This window comes from Diorhabda sublineata, chromosome X (assembly GCF_026230105.1).
Source record: "Diorhabda sublineata isolate icDioSubl1.1 chromosome X, icDioSubl1.1, whole genome shotgun sequence".
Lineage (NCBI taxonomy): Eukaryota > Metazoa > Arthropoda > Insecta > Coleoptera > Chrysomelidae > Diorhabda > Diorhabda sublineata.
The window spans coordinates 1,816,414-1,844,201 of NC_079485.1; the positions used below are offsets into that span (position 1 = coordinate 1,816,414).

The window sequence follows — 27,788 nt, forward strand, 5'->3', positions numbered from 1 at the left end:
AGCTAATTAGCATCACAATGGTAAACATTTGTTAATTACAGGGTTTGAATGTATTCATGAAGTAAATGTAGAATTTTTGTAGAATTTAACACTAACATCAACAATGTTGTCTCTAAACTAAACATCCAATGCTTGTTAGCAAGTGTAGTTTGTATAATATCTGGTGTAACAGTGTAGCAGCCAAGACGTAACAATTCGACAATAATTTAACAAGTCCTTTGTATGTACCCTTTGCATATTGGGATTTAACGGGGATGTTCTATTAGCGAAGCCACAAAGAGCAAATATTGAATACTGGATTAATCCTATCGATGTTTGTTTGGGTGATGGTAGACTAAATTTCTGAAACAAAGTAAATACACCTAGGAATTTTTCAACTCTGAATCTAACAGATCAGTATACAAGCTAACTAGGAACATATACGAGGTATATACAAGATGAAACAATCAAGTTGCGAATATTTATCGATAAAAAAACAAAGTTACACACAAAATTAGATTATCAATCCACACAATACTCTTTATTCAACTCTATACAATGAATCAAACATTGCTTTCACAACTCAAAGCATCTTTCATAATAATGTAGTTAACTCGATTAAAGCCTCATTTACAGTTACTCCTCTACGCCACCATGACGAGCTCCTTTAATGTGTGACTTAGGAAATGGAAAAATCGGGGGGATTATAATATAAGATCCAGCCTGTGCTAGAACCTGTGTTAGCAAATGAAAAACGCGTGCTCTCAGACGCTCCAGGATGCTAACATAAAACTGCCCAGTTACTGTTCAGGAGTATATTCAACGAACTATACTGTGGATATAGACAAAAACGATCTATATTGATTCCAGACGCGACGTTTTTCTTTTGTTAGACGTTTCACACCCATTTCTACATAGTCACATACTCAGGTCTTATCTCCGTGATCACCTATCATCTGCTTATTCAAACGCGCATGTTTTTGGCATACATCAAGTATAATTTGCAAAGTATTTTCGAATATTTTACGTGAGATTGACGACGCTCATCTTCCCGACACAATGAAAAGAATTTTTTCAGAAAAATACAAACCAAAAGTGCTGTAGACTCTACTAAGCAGTTGTAACAAAGTGTCTTGCTAGTTCCACAGTTATGACTAAATGAACGCAACTTTATTACATAGTCCCGTGTAATATCCCATTCACAAAGGAATTTAAAACTCGAATGAGACTTTTTTAGGGGGAAAACTAATAGAAAGAGGCAAAAAAGAATAACATATATATATATATATAAATATAATCGCCTAAAAACAAATCAACAAAATGATCTTTTAGAAACAAATCTTCTATTTAGCAACTCAATTTATGTTCATCAACCATCCACTAAGGTGTTTTTGAATAATTATTTGTTAATACAGAGTCTTTTTGAAAGGGTTGGTGAATCACTCTGTAGATTAAAAACCATGATTTATCATTGTTATGTATATATGTTATATCTGCCGCGAGCTATATAACCCCGATATATAAACCACAATCTGTACCATTATAAGCTAACTCCGTAATGAGGCCTGGGTAATTGATACATATATATTCCAGACATTCAATAATCTAATAAGATGACAGTGATATGACAGTCCCAATGAGACTAGTTCTATCGAATTCTGCACAAATAGCAGGAATTTCAAAAATTTTTATTGAAGCCATCCATTTGCCGATGATAATGTAAAGATGTAAAATTAGTTGAAGGAAATCAGAGTGGGAGAAAATAATCTAATGGAATATCTAATTTTTATACGTGGGAGTATGAGAAAAATATTGGTCCAGTTGTTTTGATGATTTCAGCACGCTAAGAGAGGGTCATGTCAAATATCAAATCTTAAGTAAGGCTACGGTTTATCCGCAAGCAAGCAAACTTGTACAGATGAACCGTAATATTCATGGTAACCATTAAGAATGAGAACTTTTTAGAAGCAAATAACTCGATGACCGATTGAGTTACACGAATTAAGAAAGAGTAACTTTTTTTGGAGATTTTAACTCTTTTTAATATTTTTTTATTATTTTAGTTGTAAGTTTAGCCCATAAAAATTTTACTTTGATTCAATTAACACAAACAAGTGTAACTAGCGCCCTCTATTAGCAATGTTAAATTAGAGTGCAAATTATGATTCCTCGTGCCAAAAAACGTGAAATTGCCAATTTTCAAAGAGAAATTTAAATTTAAACTTTTAACACCCCGTATCTCGGAAACTAGCAATATTTGCATAAGGCATGTTGAGCAGAATCATCATATTTTGAGGTCTGGAATCTACAGTTCAGAGATTGGACATTCTTAATGAATCACCCTGTATTTTGATTTTGTGTTTTGAACGCTTTTTAAATCGATTGAAATAAAAAATCCCATAATTTTAAAAATATTTTATGAGTACCTATATACTTTCGGTAGTACATTAATTTATAATAATATCCCAACAATATTAGTAATTTCTGTATCATCCATTACATAAATGATGAATAATGATGTCCAAATGAAATATTATTTTATAGATACGTACGTTATTAAAAATAGTCAAAAGCCAAAATAAATTACCCATTACGCATTTATCCGTATTCTGCGCTAATAAGTAATTCAACGATACCTGATCTAATTAATGAACTAAACTAAACTAAAATCAACATGCTACGCAACGATGTTAAATTGAAACGTAACAAAATAAGCACAAAAAACAATAAACAGAAAATAATTTGAGATAAATCATTCTTTGTTGTTCATTAGTGAATTACTGCAGTACTACGTTTTCAGGGGAACACTTCTCGCATGGTCATAACTTAATAACAGAAGTCAGCTTGTGAGGGTTGATACAACGATGTCATCTTACAAGCCAATGGGATGCAGACGATACTAGCTTCTCTTGGATCAACCCTGATCTTACGACACTTCATAGGACCATGTTTAGGGACCTAATCACCCTTAAATCAAGACGCGTTTCTAATCGTCTCTGTCTCAACTTTTCCAAAAGTTTTATCATATAAAAACACATTGCAGCTTTTTTTATTAAATAACACCACCATTGACGTCGTTGAATTTGTAAAATTATTAGGGCTTGTTGTGGACAATTCTTTGAAATGGAAATTACAAATTGCCGCCTTATCTAAAAAATTAAACTCCTCCTAATTTGCGCTGAGATCAGTTACCAAAGAACTGAATTTATCCACCTCCTTAACAATCTATTATGCCCTTATTAACTCGCATCTCCGATATGCCCTTCCCATCTGGGGTACGTGTGGTGCGTCTCAATTTGAACGAATCTTCAAACTACACAAGAGAGCTGTTAGATATTTACTCGGAGTGAACAGCGGGGCTCACTACAGGGAATTCTTTGAAATATTAAAGATTCTGACTCTTACTTCCTTATTCATTTTTTAATCCGCTTGTTTAATTCGTAAGGACGCTTCTCCAAGATGGCACGGCTATCCACTTAGGAACGCGGAGCACCACCTTCACATACCTACTCCACGTTCAGAATTATATAAGGGCTCAAGATTTTACAATGCAAAAAAATGCACCATCACTTGCCAATTCAAATTAAATCGATATCGATATCTTTTCCCGCATTCCGCAATAATTTGATGGCATATTGAATGGAAATTGCCTTCTACTCTGTAAACGACTTCTATTCTAATAATAATATTTAATTCCGGACATGCTGCATACTGGCTTAATTTTTGCTATGGACTCATTATTATTATTACCTATAATTTTGTTACGCATTGTTATTTTCTTCTGTATATTGAAATTTTATAATATCTAGGAAACTAAAAACTGCACCTTATATTTAAGAAACGCCCATTTTGAACGCGAACTAGAATGCGGTGGGTTGGATTGTGAGAGAAACAAATGGAGTTATGACGAAATCTCTTCTGTACAACCTACAAAGTTAATAAAAAGAGCTTATTTTGGTAGAGAAACAAAAACGATATACGAAAGTAAAAAAAGAGGATACAATCTTCTGTTATCGCTTCCCAGCTTAAAAATATAATTTTGTAAACAAATTTTGAAAGAAAATCACTTTTGATAGAACAAAATGGAAACAAACTGAACGGTGGTTCACTTTTATGTTTTAGGGCAGCAACAGCACCAACAATGACGGGTTAACTAAACAGCAGCTGGATTTGATACATCAAATAATGGAACAAACTCAGAGACAATCCCAGGCCGTAGCAGCGGCAGCGGCGGCAGCATCAAACAAATCCACATCATCAAAAACTTCCTCCAGTGGTAGCGGCAATATCAAGAGCGTAGGTAGCAGCAAATCTACCTCAAAATTGCATCAGAGCAAGAATACATGGTTACCCACAGTAAGTCAAATGTTTTCTATTTTTGAAAATTTATATATGTATTTAGAACTTATTTAGAAATCTTAGGGAAGTACTCATGACCACAGTTGGCCTCATTTTGTCCGTTTGCATTAACGAAGTACAGCAAAAACGTGAGGGTATTAAAGATGATTTCTAGTTCGATTTTCATTAAGGTATACTCGTACAATTCACGTGAAATTTCACAATATTCGTCGTTCTACTGATAGACTTATAGATATTTTTCTAGCGAAACAAAAATCAACTTTGTTGCGAATGAAAACTACGGATAAGTATACTGACTTTTTGAGAGGCACTCATAACAGTAGGTTTCACGGTAATGGAATAATAAATGTCGAATACCAGCGTTCGAAGTACTCGCACTTTTTCTATAACTTTCATTATTAGATTTTGAAACGTATTATTTTACAACAAAACTATACGTTAGTTGCTAATGGGAGAATTCTTGGTCCTAAACGATATAGGATCACTCTAAGTGTTAAATATTAGTAGGAACTGGAGTTACGGAATTTAACTTTAACTTTAATATAAAAAAGATGACAAGAAAATATCCGAATCATAAAATTTTTCTGGTATAAATTCAATTTATGATATTTGCAAACAATGTTCTAACAATTATTGGTATACACTATCAACATTACGAGGTATTTTTAAAAAAAACACATTAAACCACCTAATTAGTATCAATATTTAATATAAACAACTTAGTTCCTAAATGGTGGCAGAAACAATTTGTTACCCAAAAATATCTTCTAATTATGAAAAGTGCTAACTGTAAATCCCATATATAGTTGGAGGTTTATGGCTATCAGTAATAATAATTATTGTGCATCAAATAGAATTAAATTAGTGATGATGTATTTCAATTGCTTTCAGTTCGGAATCCTCCCTTATTTTCATTATCGATTGATATAAAACCATCAGTTGCGTAATTATAATTTTTGTAGCTAATGAAATATGGATTACAACAGAGAAAACGTTTTATCCTTTGTGGTAACAATGAATAGGAGATCCCGTTAACTCGATGCCTCGATCCGATTCGAGAATTTCCCAAGGAATGATTTATTAATTCTCCACTGTATAGAAAGAGAAATAAATTACGGTAAAAATTCCGATAGCAATTTATTTTATTCCGTCTTGATATAAAATAAGGATAATCCATTTTGAGTTTGAGGAAAATTCATCTTAACAGTATTAACGGTTCAAATATGATCATTGTACAAATGGTATAAACAGGAAAATCTATTTGGAGGTATTTCCGTTGTATAAAATTTTAAACGATGATGGATGAAGATGTGAATGGTTAATAGAAAACCATTTATCATACGTAACAATATTCGGCAAAATATAAACTTTGAACGAAAATGGAAAATAGCAATTTTCATAAATACGAGATGATTCATATCGAGCACAGTTTGAAAAAAGTAACTAAGCCTTAGCTAAAATGTTGTAAAATTATATACAATTTTTTCATAGTTAGAAATTGATACAATCTATTAATGAATTTCCTATTTTCAATTTATCTTCCATAGCTTTGAAAGTAAGCGAATAAACAATTTTGTCTGCTTTTAATTTCGCTTCAATTATAATGAAACTTGATGTTATGTAGAACTTTAAAGTCATCTCCCTTCTTACAACAAGCATATACATTTTAATTTAATCCAAAGTACATCTATAAATACTTATTTACTGAAACTCTTAAGTCAACATCGTTATTGGTAATGGAAAAGTTACAAATAAAAGATAAAAGCTCAGAAACAAATTTCGAGAATTTTCTGTGCATATTACGTCCGCTTATTTTCTTGGCAAACATTTTCCGTCGATAGGACACGAAACAGTTTGCTATCTGCCTTGGAAAATTAAATGAGACTAAATAATTAATCATTCCGTAATTGAAACTTGCATACGCGACCCCTTTTCGCGCTACGTACCAGTGACGTATAGAAGGGTGAAGAGTAAATAGGGTTTTTAATATCAATTCCACCATCTCCAACTTACATTTCAATAGCGACAAGATAAGCTCGTACAAAACCTGCTTTGGACCTAATCAAATTAATAGTTAGATAGTTAGATACTGGATAATAATTAAAAAAGACGCTTCGCATTTAAATAAATTGTTACTTCAGAGACGTTTTTAATAAATGATAATGCAAGAAATTATTTATCTAAAGACTTTTATAAAACAGAAAACATAATCATTTTATCAACTGCCCTTTAAGCCTTAGTATTCTCCGAGATTTATAAATTGAATATTGGAAGTTAGTTTTTTCAGTTTCCTAAAAAAAACAATTTCAAACACGTATAACGTATAGAGGACGATAAATATAAAATTCATGTATTGTTAATACATTATTGGAAACGAACGTTTATACAGCCGTGGCAGCAAAGGAAATAACTAAAGAGGAAGACACAGTTAATAAGCAAACTCACATTGATTTAGTCGTTTTAATAGTGGAGATTTGACTGTTCAAAGCTTCCTTGGATCTTTTAAAGATACCACACATCGCTATTTAAAATTATTAGAAGCGATCTGTAAAAGTTAACTGAGATTCAAGCGAAACTTCTAGTAAGGTGTGCAAACAGCTTCTTGCCCTGACGAAAGATGATTGTTTCATTAGACACAACGTTACTTGTGATGAAAAACGAATTTAACCAAACAACTTGAGCATGGAAAATTTGTTGTTGAACAAAGGACCATTATCAGAACTTGCACAAAGAGAGATCGATTCGAGAAGATTGTTTCGTTGTGTGTTTGGTGGAATTATGAAGATTTAGTATACTTCGAAGTAATTCCAGGTGGTCGAGTTAATAGTCCCGAGGTATATAGGGGACAGCTGATGTGAATGTATGAAAAATATCCAGGTTTAGTAAACTCTCACAAAAAGACAATGCTGAACCACATACTGCAGAAGATAGGCAAAATAAGATCAAAGAACTTGGTGATATTGAACTTCTATCACATCCAGTATTTAGTCAGGAGTTTGCACCGTCCGACAAAATTCTTGTGTGGGAAAAAATGGTCTTACTTAAGTCTCATTTGGCTTGCGAAACGTTGGGCTAAAACCATTGAATAAGATAGGCTACACTTCAATTATCAAGGCTTTCTTTTCGTATGATTAATTAATAAACAAAGTGAACATTATTTATGAGACACTCTCAATAAGTAGAGAATAATTTGGTATTTACAAATAATTTCAAATTCACCTCTTAATTTTCATGACTGAACGGCTGTAATGTCTTTTTTTTTCTTAATTGTTATTGTTAAACGTTTTCTGAGCAATGTGTCAATTTCCTTTACTAGAAAACATCCACCGTGGAAATAATACATACTTTGTAAAAAAGAAGTGAATTTGTAGTGTTATAATACGAGAGAAATTAATCTGCTAATGTCGTCAGTAGAGTATTAATATTTCTAATTCTGAAAGAACCGCCATATAAGGTTACAGTTACAGATAAAAACATCGACAACAAGTTGTTAACAACAAATCTGCCTAGGATGCCATTACGGACAAATTATGATAAAATATATGAGAACAACGCTAAATATACCAAATTTCCGGTGCAATAAATAAAATTCGAATTAAATATATTAAAACAAATTTGATATCGCATGAATACTATCGAGTACTATCCTTATTAAAAGAATCACTAGTATCTACTAGTAACAAATAATCAAAAAATTGAATTGAATTGATTTGAACTGCTATGTTATTTCATGTTTGCCTATCATTTGGTGAGACTATATAAATATTTTCTGTCTACTTTTTCTCATTTTTCTTCCGTGAGGACATGCCGGATTATATTTAAATGTCCACAGGTATCAAATTAAGGAAGTTTAAGTATAAAAATTACACTCAAAAACTCGTTTTATAAAATTTAAACTTTTCTACATTCATTATTGTATTTTTAGGCTTTAAAGAGCCTTGACTTTTAAGTTGCGTTCCAATTGCTTCGAAACTTCCTCTACGCTTCTTCATATTCGGGTGAAACATCTCACCCTGCTATCACTGACAACACCAAGATAAGAAAGAACGAAAACGGACAATGAAAAAGAATTTTTAACGACATTCTACAACATAACTTTTCGTATGTTGCTAATATGTCGTAAACTAGCTGCTCCGTAATTTCAACTATATGATTTCCTAAAAAACTTGGCACTAGTCTTTCATTAATTTGTATATTTGTGGTCCTAATATTCCTCATTTGAGTTTTGCATCACTTAACTTTAAAAATATTTTCTGCAAATAGATAACTCGTATTTCTTAGCATTCATAACCTTTACAAAAATATCGTTAAACCAATTTTTGTTTGATGTGATGACAGAATCACTTTTTTAAATCTGTTGCATGTTTCACATTAATTTTTCCAAAATCACATTGTCTTCGTAGTCCTTACTTTTGTGGTATAGCACTTCTCAATTGCCTTTTCTGCTGTTCCACAACAACAACAGTAAGTGTGTATGTCATTTCTTGTTATGGTACTATGGGAATCTCCGTGTTTATAGCTAAAAAAGTTCAAGATGAGGAATAGCTGTAGCTGCCAAATATCTTTATTTTCTATTTCATACTCCCCCAAGTGTAATGCTCTGGAGTTCCATAGTCTCTTGCACTTCGAGAGATTGTTGATGAAGTTTTCGTCCACTACGGAGTAGAATATGCACGCTGCATCTTCGATTAAACCTAGACTCTTCAGGTATCCATTAGAGGGATTCCCAAGAGTATATTAGAGTAACTGGGTTTTTTGTCTTCTACATTCTTTTTCAATATTATCTACATTTTCCCGTAGTGAATTCCACAAAATGGGTCCTCCGAAAAATATATTGGTCCCTATGTTAGCAAATGGTTGTCCACTATTTTATTTCCCTCCCCTCCAATGTATTCCAGAACCCATTGGAGGTCAAACATCTGTAATTAATGAATTCACCCTGTAACTATAATTATAACTGTTAGATCAGAGTATATTTTCCAACTGTAGCTTTGAATATTATTCAATCCATAATTTACGTAATTTTCTTTCAAAACAGTTACTTATGCTTTTGGTAAATGCATAACACCAAAAAGCTACCCTAACTTTAATATAATACTCCTAAAGTGAACTTTCGATCTATATCTCAATACTTATCTATTTTTGTTATTAGTTAAGCAGGTACCAAAATCGTATAATCCATGTTGTCATTCATATTAGGTCATTCTAAGGTTATTGTAGTATAAAATCAAGCTCTTGTTTATCAACTGTGTACAAATGTAACCGACGGATTAGGCGAATTAATACGTTTAAAACGCAAAACTATTGAATTCGCAAAAAAGCACCCTCTCCCCTTCTAGAAATTTTCACAAAAAACGCCCTTGTACTTGTTGCAAAAGAATTTCGCGCTACGCACCTGGGATGAACTTGTTTGGGGTGGTATAACTATAATGATACAGAACCGACTTTACTCAAACGTAACTTTGTTTTTTGGTATTTGTGAAATCTGGTTTCCTGAGTATGTATGGTCCCAAAATTCAATGTACACGCTTTCAAACTAAATTGCATAGAAATGATTTAATGATTAGAACATTTTAAAAAATGTGTTCAATCAAATGAGATTTTAATTCACATGAACTGTTCAGTTCTTGTTTCAGTTCAGTTCAGTATCTTAAATAATAATTTGAAAAGGTACTCTTATGGAGAAGTGAAATATTAAAAATTTTGAAAAGTTTATTTTGTTTAATGCCGGTGATGTTTACTACCCTGTATAATAGCCAACTCGTCTCTGTTATCGGTACAACTATAACGATAAAGCGAAGGGGGTAAAAGCACTGGCGCCCCTTGTCCACTACTACGACTCTTAGAGACGAAAGGAGGTCGAAGGTCATGAGGTTCTCACAGAATCCCATTCAATGGATGCAATTTGATGATTACAGCATGGACGTACGTTGAGATTGCGCGGGAAAATTTTAAAGGAAAACTAGATTGAAATATTCGACACGTTGGTCGATTGAAGATATACAATTAAAAACAATTATTGTAGAGGAAATATTAAAAAATATAAATGTTATTATTATTTTTGAATAGAATTGTATCACATGGGAAACGTAGGATTTCTGGATTTATTTTTTTGGTAGTAAGTTCATTTGCAGACAGGATTGAAAGGAATATTTAAATTTTTTCGGTTCAAGAGTTGCTCTGAGATTTGCAAGAAACAGTTAGGTACTTCCCAGCTCAAGAGAAGCTATAATGAAACCTCGAGCTAAAAACATTGTTTCAATAGCTTTCATATATACCTCATAAAATGGAGTACATTTTACATACATAAGTCAAGCATCTAGTTGATGCAACAATGTGTTCATAATAGAATTAAAACCACGGATTTTCTTTAGAAGCTAATTAAATATATGTACTACGAATAATTAATAAGTATATTTTCCCGATATTTATCAACTGTAGGACATAAATATAATAAAAGTAAATTATATACTTATGAAAATTTAAGTAGGTAGGTATAAATATTTCATCTCTCTTTCTTTCTGGTTCATTCATAAGAAAATATATCCCCCATTTTAATTTCTAAGGATTAAAACGCTGTCGTCTATCCATCCCTACTACATTATTTACAGCTCCGATTTCTGCGCCACTGTTGGTCATTTGGATCCGGTTATCAGGACCACTTGACGTCACAAGATTGCGGTTCATCCCCTTTTAATCAAAGATTCGATATGAAAAGTTTAGTTGACTCTGAAAAATAGCTGAGTCTATAAGTGTCGTAATAAAGTACTTTATATCAGTTATTGCGGTTTTAGTGAAGTTCATTTCTTGTTATCAATGAATTATTGGAACTTTTATCATGGATATCCACCGTATATGGTAGTTATTGTTTCAATACTATTCACCTTACTCCCTGATATTGCTTTAAAATTGTTCTACATAGAAAGTACACAGGATCTCTAGAACATCACACTATATTGGTAGAATTCTGATAAAAATATAGACAGTTTATAAGTAATTAGGTGATAAATCCCTGGTATGTTATTATTTTGGAATAATATAGTACTCATTTAATAGCCAGCTGAAGGCAGAAACTCAAAAAATGTTTTTTTAGTTGCAACAATCGTTTTTTGTAAAATGTGAGTAAATAGATAAATAAATTGTTACATTTTTAGTGAAATCACTATATCATTCCTTTATGCTACGTATTTCAGGCGCTAACTATATTATTCCAATCAATCAAAAGTCGATGTTTAGCTAATTGTATATAAAATTCGTACTATTTGGCACAATTAGAAATAACTATTAGATAGTGATGGTAATGGTCGTTAATTCTATCAAAAAGTGCAAATAAATGATTATATTATTAAGATTTATTACTTATTACATAATTTTATAAACTAACTAGTATTATTAAAGATGGTAAATTTGAATTTGGTTGATTTGGTTGATTTGGTACCTATAATGAACTTGCGAGACGACAATAGCATATGTTTGCTATGGATTCTTTTGACTTATTATTATATTAGCAATGTTAATGACCCCAAGTACTATTTCCAAAAATTCATCTCAATTTAATACAATTTTTAAGTGTAACAAGTCCTACAATTACTTATTATAATTTTTTTAATATATCCTGTATTCAAATAATTGGATTCTAGTAAAAATTACTGAATTTGTCCCAGATGTTACCGCCCTTTAACTTTTACAAACTCAATCTAATAGTCCCAGCTTCCAAACAATACAACTTCATGACAATAACAACTCTTCACTGTTCAATAAAAATTTTCGAAATAAAATTTTAATAGTTGATTATATAATTAATAAATGATAAAATTAACCAAAATAAATTACGAATTCATCATAGTTACGAGATGGCTTAATCCCGTAGGTTTTTTGGTCGGTTCACCAATGTGTATTGCGATAGTAACCAAAAAGTCAGAAAACATCTCAAAATAACAAATTAACAAATAAACGAAGCAATTGTATCTCTATTGCTTTGAACACGCTAAAAATGCAGAAATGCGTTTAAAGGCAGCTTTCGTCATTCTGTCGAAAGTGAACATTCTTTACAGAATGTAATGAACACCACTCTTACGATCGAAAGTAATCGATTATTATTTTTGAAGCTTTTATAATATATGCTTAGCTCTCGAGTGGGGGGGAGGAATAATCAACCTGCGAACGACAATTTTTAAAGTGCGCATGCAGAACTTTGACCCGCAAACAAAGCTATTATACCTAAATGACTATACATATACTGATAGGCAGTATTTCAATACGGATAGTCAGGAGAATGTATGTCGACTTAAAACACGAACGCTGAATGCTCAGTACACAGAAATGGTACAGAAAGACATCAAATTCCATAAAACAGTTTTGATCGATCACTCATTGCAGTTAGTTAAGTAATTGATATTTAATAGTTTTGGTGCCGAGATCGACTTAAATGATCCATCTGTAGAAGGTATTGTTAATATTATTCTTGACATAATATGTACCAAATTTTCCATTTAGTGGATTTTCTCGGATATTTCCTCTATTTTTGTAGCATTAACAAAAAGTCCATTTCAAACGAGACACAAAACGGACAGTAATCATATTGATTTCCTATACGTTGGAACAAAATCATTAGGATTTATTCTGTTTTTATCCAATCAATTTTTTAGAGCGATCAAATTATTACTTTCTTGAAAGATTCTGGGTTTTATTCTCTGTAGAATCACATTATTTATAAAGGCCACATATGAATTGCACGATTTCTACAATTGAATATAATTATTAAAATTATATGTAATGTAATAATTGAAAAGTATGTAGCTTTTTTTGGCTGCTTTTTTTTATTATTCTACTATACCTTACATACTACATACTAAGATTTTTCTACATTAAAAATTAACTAAATATAATATTATACAACAGAATATCACATTATGTCGAAAAGACCGATTGGATTGCACGATATCTACAATTGAAGAAAAGCGCAGTAAGTTGAATGCATTTGAGCTGTTATGAGAAATAAGATTTTTCTCTGCATTGAAATTTTAAGAGATATTGTGTATTATATCGTCTTTACTCCCTTTAAAGACATTCCGTCTACCTGTCTGGAAGTACCCTGTGAACTATGTTGTTTTTGTATGCTGATTTTCCTCGTCGGTAAATTTAACGTAATTAAATAGCTTTTTCGACATTGGATCGATCTTGTCTAGAACTGTGTTTTACTAGCAATTTAACGGTATTGTGAACATATTTCACGTAATTGGTTATTAATCCAACTGTTTCGAAGAATTTGCTGGTCCGAAATTTTTAATTGAATTATTCGGAATAAAACTAAAATTTAATTATAAACATCGGTCTTAAAATGTCTAGAATCATTTTTCAAAATGATTGATGGAGTTAAATTGCAAAAAAAACTCTGGTAGGACAGTAACTTCAAAATAGATTAAAATGAATAAATAAGCCGGGGGATCAGAATATGCGGTAAAAAGGTTTCTACGTTGTTTGGTAAATACCTGCGGGTATTTTCTCCAACGATAAACATGTTTGTTACTTAAATTCAGGTACAAGAAGAACAAAAACGATTTTGTTTTTTTATGATAATGGTGATGTTACGACAAAAACGTTTCCAGAAAATTAATCAAGTCAAATTGTATTATAACAAACATTTTGAAATATTATTTTTTCTCTTATTTTGAAATTTACTTTCAACTGAACATTCTCAGTGTACTTGAATGGTACTTGAATGAATTGGCAGTAATTTAACTTGAGACACGTATCAAAGAACGTGGATAAAAGTATATCTTGCTGGGTGCTTTGACCGCTATTATTAGGTCATTAGCACATAACAACTTTATGTTATTCTACTATACTTCACATACTACATACATTTTTGTACCTTAACATTCACCAAATCTGTTATAACAGACACTTTTATTATTGTCCTACCAAAATGACAAAGTAATAATTTCGTAATATTCCCTTTGAATCGATTTTGTTATAAATTATTTTACATATTTGCCTTATTCTCCATATATCCATGTTCCAAGTTTTTTGATTACTTAACGGCCAACCTCGTTATAAATACATTTTGTTACAGTATATTTAAACAAAAAAATCACGAATATTTTTAAGGACTTAAAATTATCTATCCATATTTTTGATTATATTTATAAGTTTGATAAACATTAATCTACGAATTCTGTAGAGGCTACTATAAACCAGCTTACTAAAAATGAGTTGGTTATAGCTTCATTCTATTTTGTTATTTTAGGCTTGTCACCAACAGCACACAAATAAAAGCAGCAGCAGTAGTAGTAGTTCGTCTACAAGTGGAACTCCAAGTCCACAAGCTAAAGTTACCACTTCATCCACTCCCACATCACCAATTAACTCTACGGCCGGAAAAACAGAACCTAAACCTGTCGAGTGTAACTTATGTCACAGAAAATTCAAAAATATCCCAGCTCTCAACGGTCACATGAGACTTCATGGAGGTTATTTCAAAAAGGTTGGTAAAATGGTAAATGTCAATTCCTTTTTAATGTTAAGACACTTCATTCTTTTTAATTTTATACAAAAGATACTAATCATCCAAAAAAATATGACCCAAAATTCTTTAAATATAAAGGTATTATCCTAGTATTTAGGAAAATATACTAAATTTGAACCCCAGAGCTCAGTAGGAAAAAGTTCCAATTGAACATAATTCTCATTTAGACATTCTCTCTTTATTTATTGTTTTATAATAAATAGTATGGAATTGTTAAGACATTGTGGAGTAGTGCCACACGAATTAAACAAGATTCAAGCGAGACTTGGAGTTGTGTAAACATATTCTTTCCCTGCTGAAAAATGATTATTTTATTAGACGCATTGTTACATTCGATGAAAATAAATTTATCTAAATAACCCGAACAAGGAAAATCAGTCGTTAGACAAAGGAAAATTATCAGAACTCGCCTCAAAAGAGAGGTAGAAAGTGTTGTAGTGTGTCGGGGGGAATTATGAAGGTATAGTGTACTTCGAAATAATTCCAGATGGTCAAGCTATTAATGCCGAGGTTTATTGTAGAGAGCTGATGCGAGTGTATGAGGTATTATAGGAGAAATCGGAGTTTAGTAAACCGAAATAAGGTTCTCTTAAAACAAGACAATGTTAAACCACATAAAATAATAAATAAGAACTTACACTGCTAGATTATTACTATTCATTCAGATTCACAACGAATTTCTTGTGTGGGAAAAATAAATTCAAAGATGTTGAAAACGCAGTTCGATAATTTTTTGCATCTAAGCCCAAATAATGGTTTGAACTAGGTCTCAAAAAACTTGCCGAATGTTGAGTTAAAACTATTAAAAACATTCGATAATCAAGACTTTATCTTAGTATAATTATTTAATAAACAAAATAAACATTGAAAACCTTAAATCCTTCTTTGAATATAGACAGTTTTCACGGAATACATCACGAAATAAATCGAATCTTCAGATCTTTATATCTGCACAATTTTTCTAAAATAAATGTTGTAAAAAATTTTTTTTAGTTTTATGTCGGTTATTACATGATAAACCTCTGAGGCACTCAAGAATTTTTCCAGTTTATAACAGAAATCCCTATCAGCAACTAGAGAGTTTTATTGGAACAGCTCATTCAAACAAAAAAATGGCATTGGATACAGGAAGGAAAACAACGGTTGAGGAATATACGCATATTTTTCGTGTTCGTTTGAGATAGCCATAGAAACTAAATTTGCAATACAAAGTAAAGACAAGTTCTTAATTTCAAATGTAGGTTCACATGAACAATATTAATCGCCTTGAAAACATGCAAAAATGTTTTTTTTATTAATTATCAAAGGGAATATTTAAAAAACTGCCTATAACATTAACCATGGCAATCAGTCTAGTACCATCGGTGACTAAAAGGATTTACGGCTATTCGCATGACGAAGAACAAAGAACGAAGAAAAAAAGAAAGTATAATTCATCAAGTTTATTGAGGCTTATTTAGTCCGCCACCAACGCGATTGATTGACGTGGTCGTTATGCGTTGTGTAACGGTTTACGGATTTTTTTGGAAACAGTAAAATTTATTTTCTGCATTATTCATCTCGAAAAAGGAAATACACGTATGTCAATTATTTTTTCAACATGCTTAATATCGGTACTATTTTTCTCAAACAAAATTGTTACATATCTTATGTATTATTTCAACATACTAAGTTTCTTTGACGTTCCAATTCTTACACATAGCCTCCATCTCAAAAACATCAACTATTTGAAGACTTTGTATAGACTCCTCAAATATATATTACTTGATAACTCCCAAGCAATCTCGCATGTTTTCTTCTTTTCCTACGACTGCACTATTAAAGAGGCTTTTACGGCTTTCATAAAAGTATTTTATAGAGTTTGATACGCAGAGAAAGACTTTTACAAAGAATATCGATGTAATCGGATTATGGTTTCTACGTACGTTATTTAACTGTCTTGTTTCTCGAACTTTCCGATGTTAGGATACACAACATCGGTGGCACCTATTTATGCAATTATAAACCACAATAAAATAATTTCCAAAGTAAATAAAAAAATTTGTTTTTTCCTATCGTATGAATTTTATACCAACCCCACCCGAAACTTGGTTGTCATATGTTTGTTTTGGTTTGTACCATTTTGTTAATTTGTCGCAAATATAGCTCACTATGAATCAATATATGGAGCAAGAAAACTGTTTTAGTGAAATTTTGAATGCAAAAGCACTGATACTGTAACCAAAGCTTACTGAACCAACTATGAATACGTAGAAATATGTAGAAAATTACAAGAGGCCGAGATGCGATTGAGATTCACCTACTTGTAGCTGGCTTTAACTGAACTTTGTATATTTTTTTATCTTATAAATCACTCCATAAACAGTGAAGCAGTGAATTGAGCCCACCCATCTTAGAAAATTGGTCCAGATCAGATTTGTGGAGAGAATTGTCTTAGATTCTGTACTCTCACTTGAAGCTATTATTTTGAATTGATTTATGGTCAAAAGTTCATCAAACCACCATATTGCTTTATAATGACTATATTCAAGTAAACCCAAATTAACATTCCCACGCACTTAGAACGTTAAAGGAGTCTCCTGTAAATGCAGTACAATAAATCTGGAAAAACATTGCAAATTTTCTGTTACATGACAAGCGAGTTCACAATATCTGGTGGATGATAATTTAATTTCATTATATTAAGTTATTTGACCTACAATGAACAAAATAAGTAAATTTTAATGTAACCAAAAATCTAAAATCAATATTCCTGTAGATTCATTTGGGACCGACACTACTATTTTTATGGAAATAACAGAAAAATCTGTAATATTATGGATATGAGAATTCCGGTCAACGAAATTCCTAGTTGTCTACAAATGAATAACATGCGGATTTTGTAGTCGAGCCACTCTATTTCTATTAGGTTGGGATTGAACAGTAGAATCCGCCGAAACAACAGCAGTTAAACTAAATTAACTAAACTTGAAATGGCGGTAGTGAGAATAGTCAAAGTGAAATTGTACCATATATGCATCAAACAGATAATTACTATTACGTGACCCCAATAGTTAATGTTTCCTTAATGTCGTAATTAGTCAAACGGCAAAAGCGCTGTTCCTCCATTAGTGCATATTGGGACTAAAAAAACTGAAATGGATCCACGTCCTCAAGAAGAAAATATTACTCTGAAATACCAAATAAAAACAGTGAAGTACAAATTCATTAAATGTAACATCTTGTAAATTTTCAAATTCGGTTCTTTAACATGAACTACTTTGTGTCATCGCTCAAATAAATCACAAGAAAATAAACGAATAAATAATGTAGTTAGTACCAATTTCAATTAAAAATAAAGAAGACAGATTTCACTAATCTCGATCAGTTTTAAAACAATTATTACCCCAATTATTAGGACTCAATATCTCTAATGTTAGTTCAGTTTTCGTTCATTAACCTGGTAGTCTTGTCTCTGCCTCACAGGTTCCAGCACCTGCCATATTTTGAGCTGCTTCTACTTACTAACCATTTTGTTTGTTTTATTGCAATCTAATACAACAATTAAAATATAACAACCTTGAATTTATAAGTATGCTCTTGAAAGATTTCACTCTTAATTTAGTTGAATTAAATTCATTTTTCATCTACACGAAAATAATATAATTACTATATATTAATATATTATAAATATATGAACAAATTCGTTCGTTTGTTTTAGGATACTGAAAACAAAAAAAGTGAAAAGAAAGATCCGGGTGGTCCTCCATTACAAACAGCAAGTTTTAGCGTTAGAGCCCTAATTGAAGAAAAAATAATCAATAAAAGAATAACAAATACACCTCAACCATCCAATGAAGACCAGAAAATCAATGCTCCGCCTCTCTTTCCTCTAAACGTGCATTCCTCCCCGTCTAATAACACTGACCTAGAGTCAAAAATTTCATCGTTTGTCGTACCAGCTCCTCCTCAACAGGTAATATTATCTAATATTTTCCATCCTCTTCCCTAACTTCTTGTTACAGTATGCATATGAAGCAACAATCCAAAAATTGCCTAAACAAATCTATATTCTTTTTTTTTTTTTTTTTTTCGATAACCTATTACTAATTGTACATAACTTTTTATTATTAATTTATCTTGTTTCGCACTAAATAATTCAAGCTACTGAAACACAAAAAAGTATATTTATATATTACTCTAATATTGTATTCTGAAAATGATTATTAATTTTTATTTATTGTCTAGACCTCCGACAAATCCCGTAGACATTCCGATGCGGAAACATTCCGTAGCAGCACCACTCAGCAGGAGGCTCAAGCGCTGGCTGATTTAATTCTTAAGCGCGAAAAGGCTACGGTGAAAAGAACTACCTCGGACCCAGGACAGTCGTCACCAATATTGCAGTTTCAATCAAACGATTCCTTCACTTTGGCGAACGTTACTTATCAATCCGAAGAAGCAGAATTTATATCTTCAAGTTTACAAGAAGGTGTTTTCACTCAAGTTCAGGATAGCATGCTTCTACAAGGTAAATAATAAACAGATTCGAAAATTTGGTATGCAATAGGGAAACAGAACGAGATCAATTATTTTCCAGGTGTGGATCCAAATCAACTAGCATCAATTCAATTCCAAGCTGAATCTCTTCTGCAGGATCATAACGAGCCGCAAATGCAAGATTTCAAAATCGAAGACATTAATCTTCAAGAATCAGTAGTTCAACATTCACCTTCGTATCAATCTAATCATTCTGTCAATCAAGATTTGCAAGCGGTACTTGATTCCCCGTTGCCGGAGAGTTTAGCAGAATTCAGTACTTTTCATTCAACAAATAGCATTGATATGCCTTCTCCCAGTTACCAAACTCAGTCACCCGCACAATATGCTCGCTCGCCACATACAATTACTGCACAATCCCCGCTTCAAAGTCCACTGATAAGGCACGATTCGCCCGGATTCGCTTATCCTACACCGCCTGCAAGTCATGAAGGACAAAGTCCAGGATTTGGACAGAATACCATACTACCAATGGTATCACCCAATGCGCAAGAGTTTGGACAAATTGTCGATAGAGGTGAGTTTATTAAATTGATAACTTAGGATTCTATTAGCAATTTTTGTTTAATCGCAGGTGTTTACGAAGAACCACCTCAAGCATCTTCACCGTTGTCTGCTGCATTTTTCACTTCAACTATGTCTAGTTCGGCAGCAGTAGAAGAAGCATTAGAGGAGGTACTGCCAGGAGAACCTATTTACCCCCTAACAAACTCTCCGTCTCCTCAATCTCCTCTTGGTCTCACACCAGTACCGTCACCAATATCTAATACCGTTAGCACCTCCGACCCTCAACCATCAACAAAATTCTCAACGTCTCCGAATACTTCTACGTATTCTATGTCGGGCAACTGGTGTAACGGAGTAATGCTCCCAAACTCTGATGATCCTCTACTTTCCAGCAGCCCAAAAGATTTCGTACCAAGAAGAAAAATTGAAATTAATGGAGTACCATTAAGACTCATAAGTAACAACGGCCTAATTGAATTGAACAGCTCAAATTTTGCAGGAATTCTTGTCGATGCCAATGGAGAAATTAAGCTTTTCCAAACTGGCGGTAGTACGTTTCAAACAAAAAATATTCTATTAACAAATACCCCTTTAATTAATACTCAAGATAATGACGACAAATGTAAAAAAGTGATAAAAACCGTACAATGTACAATTCCAACGAAGCACGTTATCAACAAGCCTAAACAAATGACAGAAATTAAGAAAGAAGACAACAACGATGTTTTTCTAAGTCCTACTTCGTAAGTATTGAAATGAATATCTAATATATGAGATGCGTGAAATGTTTTGAATAGATTACACTATTTTATTCAATAAAATACATAGATTTCACGACCCAAACAATTAGTCATTAGAAAGTCAAGTTGTAGAAATAAAAATTCTACCTCAAGTCAACACGGGTAATAAAATTTCCGATTCATATTTTGTTCCTTCAATATCATGTTTACTCCCATTTTTGTAAGAAATTAACGATATAACATAAGCTGTATAACTTGTAGTTTTCTCTTAAGAAGGTGTGACGGTGTCGTGAAAAAGGAAAAAAGTCTGTGTTTTGCCAATAATACTTAGAATTTTTAATAAAACCGGAAACAAAAGGGATTAGGTAAAATTACTGAATTAATTAATTTTAGAACCTAGACAGACTTTCGAGGGATTATAAATGTTTTAGACAGACTTCAATAATGTACTTTAATTTAAAATTTTAAAATATCTTATTTGCAAGTTCGTTTTATTAACTATTCTACCTTATTTAAAATAATACCCTTTCTGTCGTCGACATTAAAATTTCATTAAAATCGCTTACCTCTCAGAACACAATAACGTTGTTTTTATATAAAATTAACCATCCCTAGTTTTAAGCGAAATCCATTCGTGATTGCAGAAACTGTCCTAAAAAAGTAAATTAATTTGGTTATTGAAATTAATAAAATATATTAACTATATTTTTAGGATACCTGCTAGTCCTGTAAGAATATCCAGAAAGAGGCCTAGAACAGAGCCCTTACAGCTACCTGTATTACATCAATCAAAACTTAGAGCTACAAGAAGTAAACCTCCAGGTTGTGCTAGATATACACCTCAGCCAATATTAAGCCCACAGAGACCTGGAACGGGACTTTACACAAACATTAAGAACAGAAGTAAGTGACGATTAAATTAAAAATCACAGCTCCGCATAATTTCAATAATTCTTGCGTATAATTTGAAATATTCTTTGGTGTTATTTTGTTTTAGACGATGATGGTATGAACTGGAATAGTGACCCCATTCCAGAAAGTGATTCCACCCCTCACGTTAACGTCGGGTCACAATTTCAATGTAAAATACCAAGCTTTTCTTCAGCACCTAATAGAGGAAGCTCTGAATCTACATACGAAGATCTCCTATGGGATCCCGGTATTAGTAACTGCACAGATAGCGAAGGTAAATTGATCATGTATGCAAATTTCAAACTCTCATCTAATTCTTCCATATCTTCCTACAGTGGATATGTACCTGGATTTTGCTTGCTGTGCTGCTGTGCCAGGCGGGGGAAGGAATAAAGAATATGCAATGCATCTTCTTCATATGTGTGGAGGAAACATACATGTAAGAAAAATTTGTTCCTCTAGGTTTGCTGAGAAAGACACTTTTCATTGGACAAATTCAATTAATGATTCCATCTATTGTTTCTCATTAATTAATAGTTTAGTTCAAATTCAATTCATTTTGAGATACTCATTTATTCATATATCGTGAAATTAAATTCAAAGTTTTTTATCATATTCGTATCTAGAAAGCTCAAATCTATATCTACCATTTCTACCGCATGTTTTCACTTTCAAGCATTTTCTGCTACACATCTCTCATTATTCTATTTTGTTTCATAATTAAAGAAAAACTTTTGTCTATTTTTGTAGGACGCGATGTTGCGATTGATGCAGCCCTCACCGAATCTTCCTACTGATCATCCTCTCTTAGCATATCAGTATTGCGAAAGTGACAAATGGTCAACGACAGAAACAGACATATTCCACAAGTCACTGCTCAAGTACGATAAGGATTTCCGCAATATTGCTCAAGAGGTAACACCTAATTAATAACAATAAATGTCCTTCACTTTATATCCTTACATAATAATCGTTATTTTCAGATTCGGACGAAAACTATAAAGCAATGTGTGCAATTTTATTATGTTTGGAAAAAAGTGTGCGCTGATGAATACCGACGATTGAAACATCTTAGAGAAAGGAGAAATTATTACTACAAACATACAGAAATGGATATGGATGAGAAGCTATTTGCTGATGTTAAACTTTTAGGGGTACGTTATCTACCAGATACAGTTTTTATATAAAACTAAAAATTATTGTAAGCGTAGGTGTACGATACTCATAAATCCTAATAAATATTACCTTGATGGTTACGTTATATGGTAGTTGTTAGAGATGCACCAACTACATTAATATAAATCGTCTATTTATAGGATTTGTTTAGTATAATCCAGCAATTAGTTCAATACATTGAATATTCCAGCTATAGTAACTCTTTCTATTCCGAATACTATAATATTTCAATAATATTTCAACTCAAACCCTGCAGGTAATATCCTCGTTATATCAAGTACAATACTCCAAATATTCTTTTATTTTTTTATCAGCCAATTCAGATAAATTTAATACAACGCCATTCAAATTATTTTATGTCGGAAATATTTCATATCATATCATAGTTTATTCTGAATACCATTATTTCTGAAAAAATACTAGAATACCCATTTAAACTTGTTCTTTCTTCAGATTGCTGATAGCGGGTGTCCGATGCCCATACCGGATACAAGAAACTTTGTTTGCGAATTCCCAGATTGTTCAGCAGTAAGTAAAGACATAATTTTACCTATTTTTACATGCTTTCGAATTATAACACCCACAAGAACACTCAATAAACTAATACTTAGGAATTGTAGGAAGGAATTGTAGAAATTCAATATTTAATTTATCTTCTCCTATGGGTTACTAATTTTACTGAATAAAATACAGTTTTTAGGAAGCTCAAGAGCAGTTGAAACGTACAGAGTTAAAGAAGATTAAATATTTCCACTTATATGTAGTACTGAAAGGGGGGTTGATTGTTGAAACGTCAGCTGGATAGGTTTTCATCTGTTTATATTTTGATTGTTTCACAATTAATTATTAATCTACAGAACTATTTACATTTGGTATTATATGAACGTATTGTTCATTTTTTGTAACATATTGATTATGTATAAATTTAGTTGTATATACAATATACAATTTTAATCACTAATAATTTGCTTACTATCACGTGAAAGAAAGTTTCGCTTGTTCCTCATAACATATAACTTGCAGTTAATTGTATCGACAATTTCTTCAAAATGTAGAGGAACATAAAAATTATTTCGTTTGTTGTTATTTCTTACTTGCATTAACTTCATTCTCCGTTCTTTACATTGAATCACAAGAAGTATATTTCTTGGCATTTATTCTTCTCAAACTAGGTATATAATAAGCAAATTATAAATCTCTGGCGTATAACCGCGTCAGAATGAGGAATAGGGTGTATCGAATAATAATTACCACTACGCAGAGAATGAATTTTCGTAGTGCTGCACTACAGAGTACATGTTAAGCTACGTTTACATTTGGCATGTTTACTAGCTGAAATTACTTGAGACACTAAACTTGTCATGTGTAAACCACAAGAAAGTGCACTTGCAACTTGCCATTGCTACAAGTTGACGGATCAGCTAGTTAACTGGTGTAAACGAGTTGCCACTAGTTAATTTCTTTTAAAATGAGTGAGTGGAACGAAAATCAATGAAAAATTCATCAATTTATTTTGGATATGATGTTAAATGTTTTAAAACCGATAGCTAGATAATACTAAAAATATCGAAGGTTAGTAAAAACGGGGCTTATAGACAAAACAAAAAGAAAAGTAGACACTCGATCGAATCTCAAACAAAAACCTTTAAAAACTGAACATTTTCACTAGAATATAAAATATTTTGAATATCACAAACATTTTTTAACCAACATAAACATTTGTAACTATTTTCTCAAAAGTTAAATGAACTTGTTATTGTTATCAAAACAAATAACGTTTTCAATACATTAATATCGTAATCTCTAAAATATATTTTGTGTTTTGTATAATTTAAATTATTTCATTTTGGTCACACATAAATTTATCAGTAATTTACTTCAAAATTTATCCATATAAAAGAATAGAAATCTCCGTACTCGCTATTTTCTATATCCAGCTCCATCTCTTCGAGAAAAGATTAAGCGTTTGATAATTCGAGAACACCACTCGTTACTACCCCAATACTTCTAGAGAGTTCGAGAGAACGTCATTTAAAAAATATTCAGCCGTGCAGGTAAATGCGATATTACCGGGATATTACAAGAATACTTAGGGCCCTCGTAACAATAGGACAGGACTGATGAAGTATATTTGATTTTCAGAGTTTCAATTCTCGAGCAGCACTAAATGGTCATATTCGAATACACGGAGGTACTGCGAGAAATTCGCCGACACCCTCTACAACAACAACAGAAAGGCGAACAGTCTCCGTCACCTCCTCGACGATGTGTCACCCAGATTCGACCGAAGAGTACCCCTGTAAGATATGCGGGAAGTAAGTGTACAACATTCGTCATAAAAAACCGAAGGTAAATGATCGGTGTGTTGCGTCCTCTGCTTACGTGCTAATACTATTTGTTATATTTATTCTTCAAATACACAACATCCAGTGTGCGGAACAAGGTATTTTTTTTTTTTTTTTATTTATTTGAAAGATTATTTCGTAGTCCGAACTTAATTCACATTTGAATTGACGTATTTACGTTAAAAATATACTTCTAGAATTTTTGCGAATTTTTTACTTAATTTAAATTGTGCTTTTCTTCTATTTTGACGTATATCTTAACTATATATTCATCTGATCATGCGCTTTTTGGGTCTTCATTGTCGTTTCCAATTTGTTATTATTTCCAGCATTCTATTTTCGTATTCTGCCGAACCATTGCAGTCGTTTCTCTTTCTCTTATTTCCCTTAGTTATCTCACTTCTTTCTCTCTCACTCAATCCAATCTTGCTTTTGATGCCATATCACTTCTTCCATTTTCTCCCATCTCTCCTTTATTGTATTTTCATTGTACTATTTGTTTTCTTTTTAATTCATACTTATTATGAATTATAAATAGAAACTGTATACCTAACTTAACCTCTTGCGTTGGAAACATACAAAAATTTATAATAGTTTAGCAATATTAGGATAACTTAAAGCAGGACTACGAATCAATCTTTCCACATTAGTATTTCCTTGGCGACTTTTGGGGCAATACTCTTTTTTTGTTCAGTTTATTTTTTTATCAATGTAAACGTTATTGTTTATGTGAAGCATGCAACTTCTCTTTATTTAGTGCCAAACTTCTTTCATGTACTGGAGTTTTATAGGGTTCATTAATTAGTAATAGTTCAGCATAGTCTTTAACGTGTCGTTATATGTCTTAGAATTGTTCTCCTACAAAAAAATAGTCACAAAAATACCGAAACTTAGCAATTTGATTTGAAATCCAATTCATACTTTCAAAAAGTACTCAGACAACTCGTATTTGGAACGTTGTTTATCCCAGTAATTAAATAATTCGAATACCGTTCTCTGTAACAGTAAAATAATACAATATGTCGGAATAATATGGGTATTAGATCTTAGATAATATTTTTTAATCCTCATGACTCTACCATGGAATTCCTAATAAGTATCGTTGTTCCAAGTAGTGAAGAAAGATTATTATTGAAGATATGTGAGTTTATAAACCAAAGCTACAAATACTATGTATGTATTTTCAAACTACTTCTCAATCACTAAAATGAAAGGCTAGAATATTTCTTCTTATTTATTATTCCAGTGATAACAGTCCATACAATTGGTAGTAAAAGGAAAGGCCTTTTTGACAATAAATAAATAATAAATACTTTACTCGAAAGAAAATAAATGTTTTCGAGATAACTTCTACTCACAGAAGAATTATCATGAAAATAATACTTATTAGCTGTTTTCGGTTATATCAAACATTTCTTTTAATAATAATAATAATAATAATAATAATAATAATAATAATATTACATTGAAAATTGAATTAATTTGAATATAACCAATGATTTTGAAAAGAAGATAAATGGATTCCAATACATATAACTTTCTCTTCTGATCGTAACAAATAAAATAATGGTGTAGTAAAAATGCACGTGGGCAAGTCACAACAAAATAATGCCGGTCGTAATGCTAAAATGAAAACGATGAGAGACATCAATTTTGGTATTAGTCGGCACTAAAATGACTTAACAGCAGAAAACTTATTCTACTTATACCGATAAGCATGCTTTTTTTATTTTCCAAAAGAAGCTTAGTCCTGCTATTTTTATATTTCCACTTTATTCTTTAATAACAGCAATAAACATGGATTTTATCACATTATCTACTTAGGATGCTCTATTGAATACATGTTTAAAATGCTTTCGAAATATTTATTTCCTGAACATTCAATTTTTATAATCATGGAACACATTTTTGTTATTTTATCTTGTATAAATGTGTTAAATTATACATCACTCTCAACTGTTAATAACTTTCATATTAAGTCTACGATGGACAAAGTAAAGTTTAAGACTTGTGGAGCAAAGTATCCCTTTGAAAAATGGAATAAGCAAGTTTGATGAATCTTTATGAAGTTAAGAGAGACTATTAAGTATTGAGAAGACGTCCAATAAATTTTCCATTGTATTATAGTGCTATTATATCAAAAGAATTAAGAGAGAAATCTTTTTTTGAATTGTCAACTGCCTAAGTGCGATAGTTTCAATCATTAGATTGTTATGTTCATATTAAATATAGGTTTAAAGGACTACAGTGTCATTATTTGAACAATGAAATATCGTTATCATTAGAATAAGTTTATGTTACGAATGCCGATTATGGGATTTAGAAACACAAACTCCTGTTTCATTCTCAGGCTGCTTATTATTTTATTTTATTTTTTCTCGACCGTACTCTAAACATTTCTATTAAATTGTAACATGCTATTGAAAAGTGGTCCAAATATGTTGTAAAAAAATACATAGTATTTGATTAACAAGGATAATTGTTTGAATAATCAATGTATTTTTACATTTTGTCGGTGAAATAAAAGTCTATTTTTTGAATCATAGCTTGGAAACCACACCTTGTTAATAATTCAAATAAACTTGGAGGAAACGCCATATTCATTTTGATTTTACGTATTGGTGACTTTAAAATTATTGCTTAGGATATCATTCAAACCTATTTTGTCACTACAACAACAAAAATCTAAACACCAAAAGCAAA

The 27,788-nt window shown here is 31.7% G+C and overlaps 1 protein-coding gene across 6 annotated transcripts in view; it reads left to right on the plus strand.

The window, feature by feature from the left end:
* LOC130451589 (mucin-2) overlaps positions 1-27,788 on the plus strand; it is a 287,468-nt gene that overhangs the window by 255,032 nt on the left and 4,648 nt on the right. For 3 of the 6 annotated variants that reach the window (XM_056790701.1, XM_056790703.1, XM_056790702.1), the window contains exons 8-20: positions 4,102-4,335; positions 14,588-14,836; positions 18,567-18,821; positions 19,094-19,376; positions 19,446-19,922; positions 19,980-20,655; positions 21,365-21,555; positions 21,650-21,838; positions 21,900-22,003; positions 22,315-22,479; positions 22,548-22,718; positions 23,194-23,268; positions 24,883-25,055. In XM_056790701.1, the coding sequence (XP_056646679.1) occupies positions 4,102-4,335; positions 14,588-14,836; positions 18,567-18,821; positions 19,094-19,376; positions 19,446-19,922; positions 19,980-20,655; positions 21,365-21,555; positions 21,650-21,838; positions 21,900-22,003; positions 22,315-22,479; positions 22,548-22,718; positions 23,194-23,268; positions 24,883-25,055 (3,242 nt within the window). Of the gene's footprint in view, positions 1-4,101; positions 4,336-14,587; positions 14,837-18,566; positions 18,822-19,093; positions 19,377-19,445; positions 19,923-19,979; positions 20,656-21,364; positions 21,556-21,649; positions 21,839-21,899; positions 22,004-22,314; positions 22,480-22,547; positions 22,719-23,193; positions 23,269-24,882; positions 25,090-27,788 lie in introns of all 6 variants that reach the window. The other 3 variants (XM_056790705.1, XM_056790706.1, XM_056790704.1) reach the window with 2 other exon arrangements.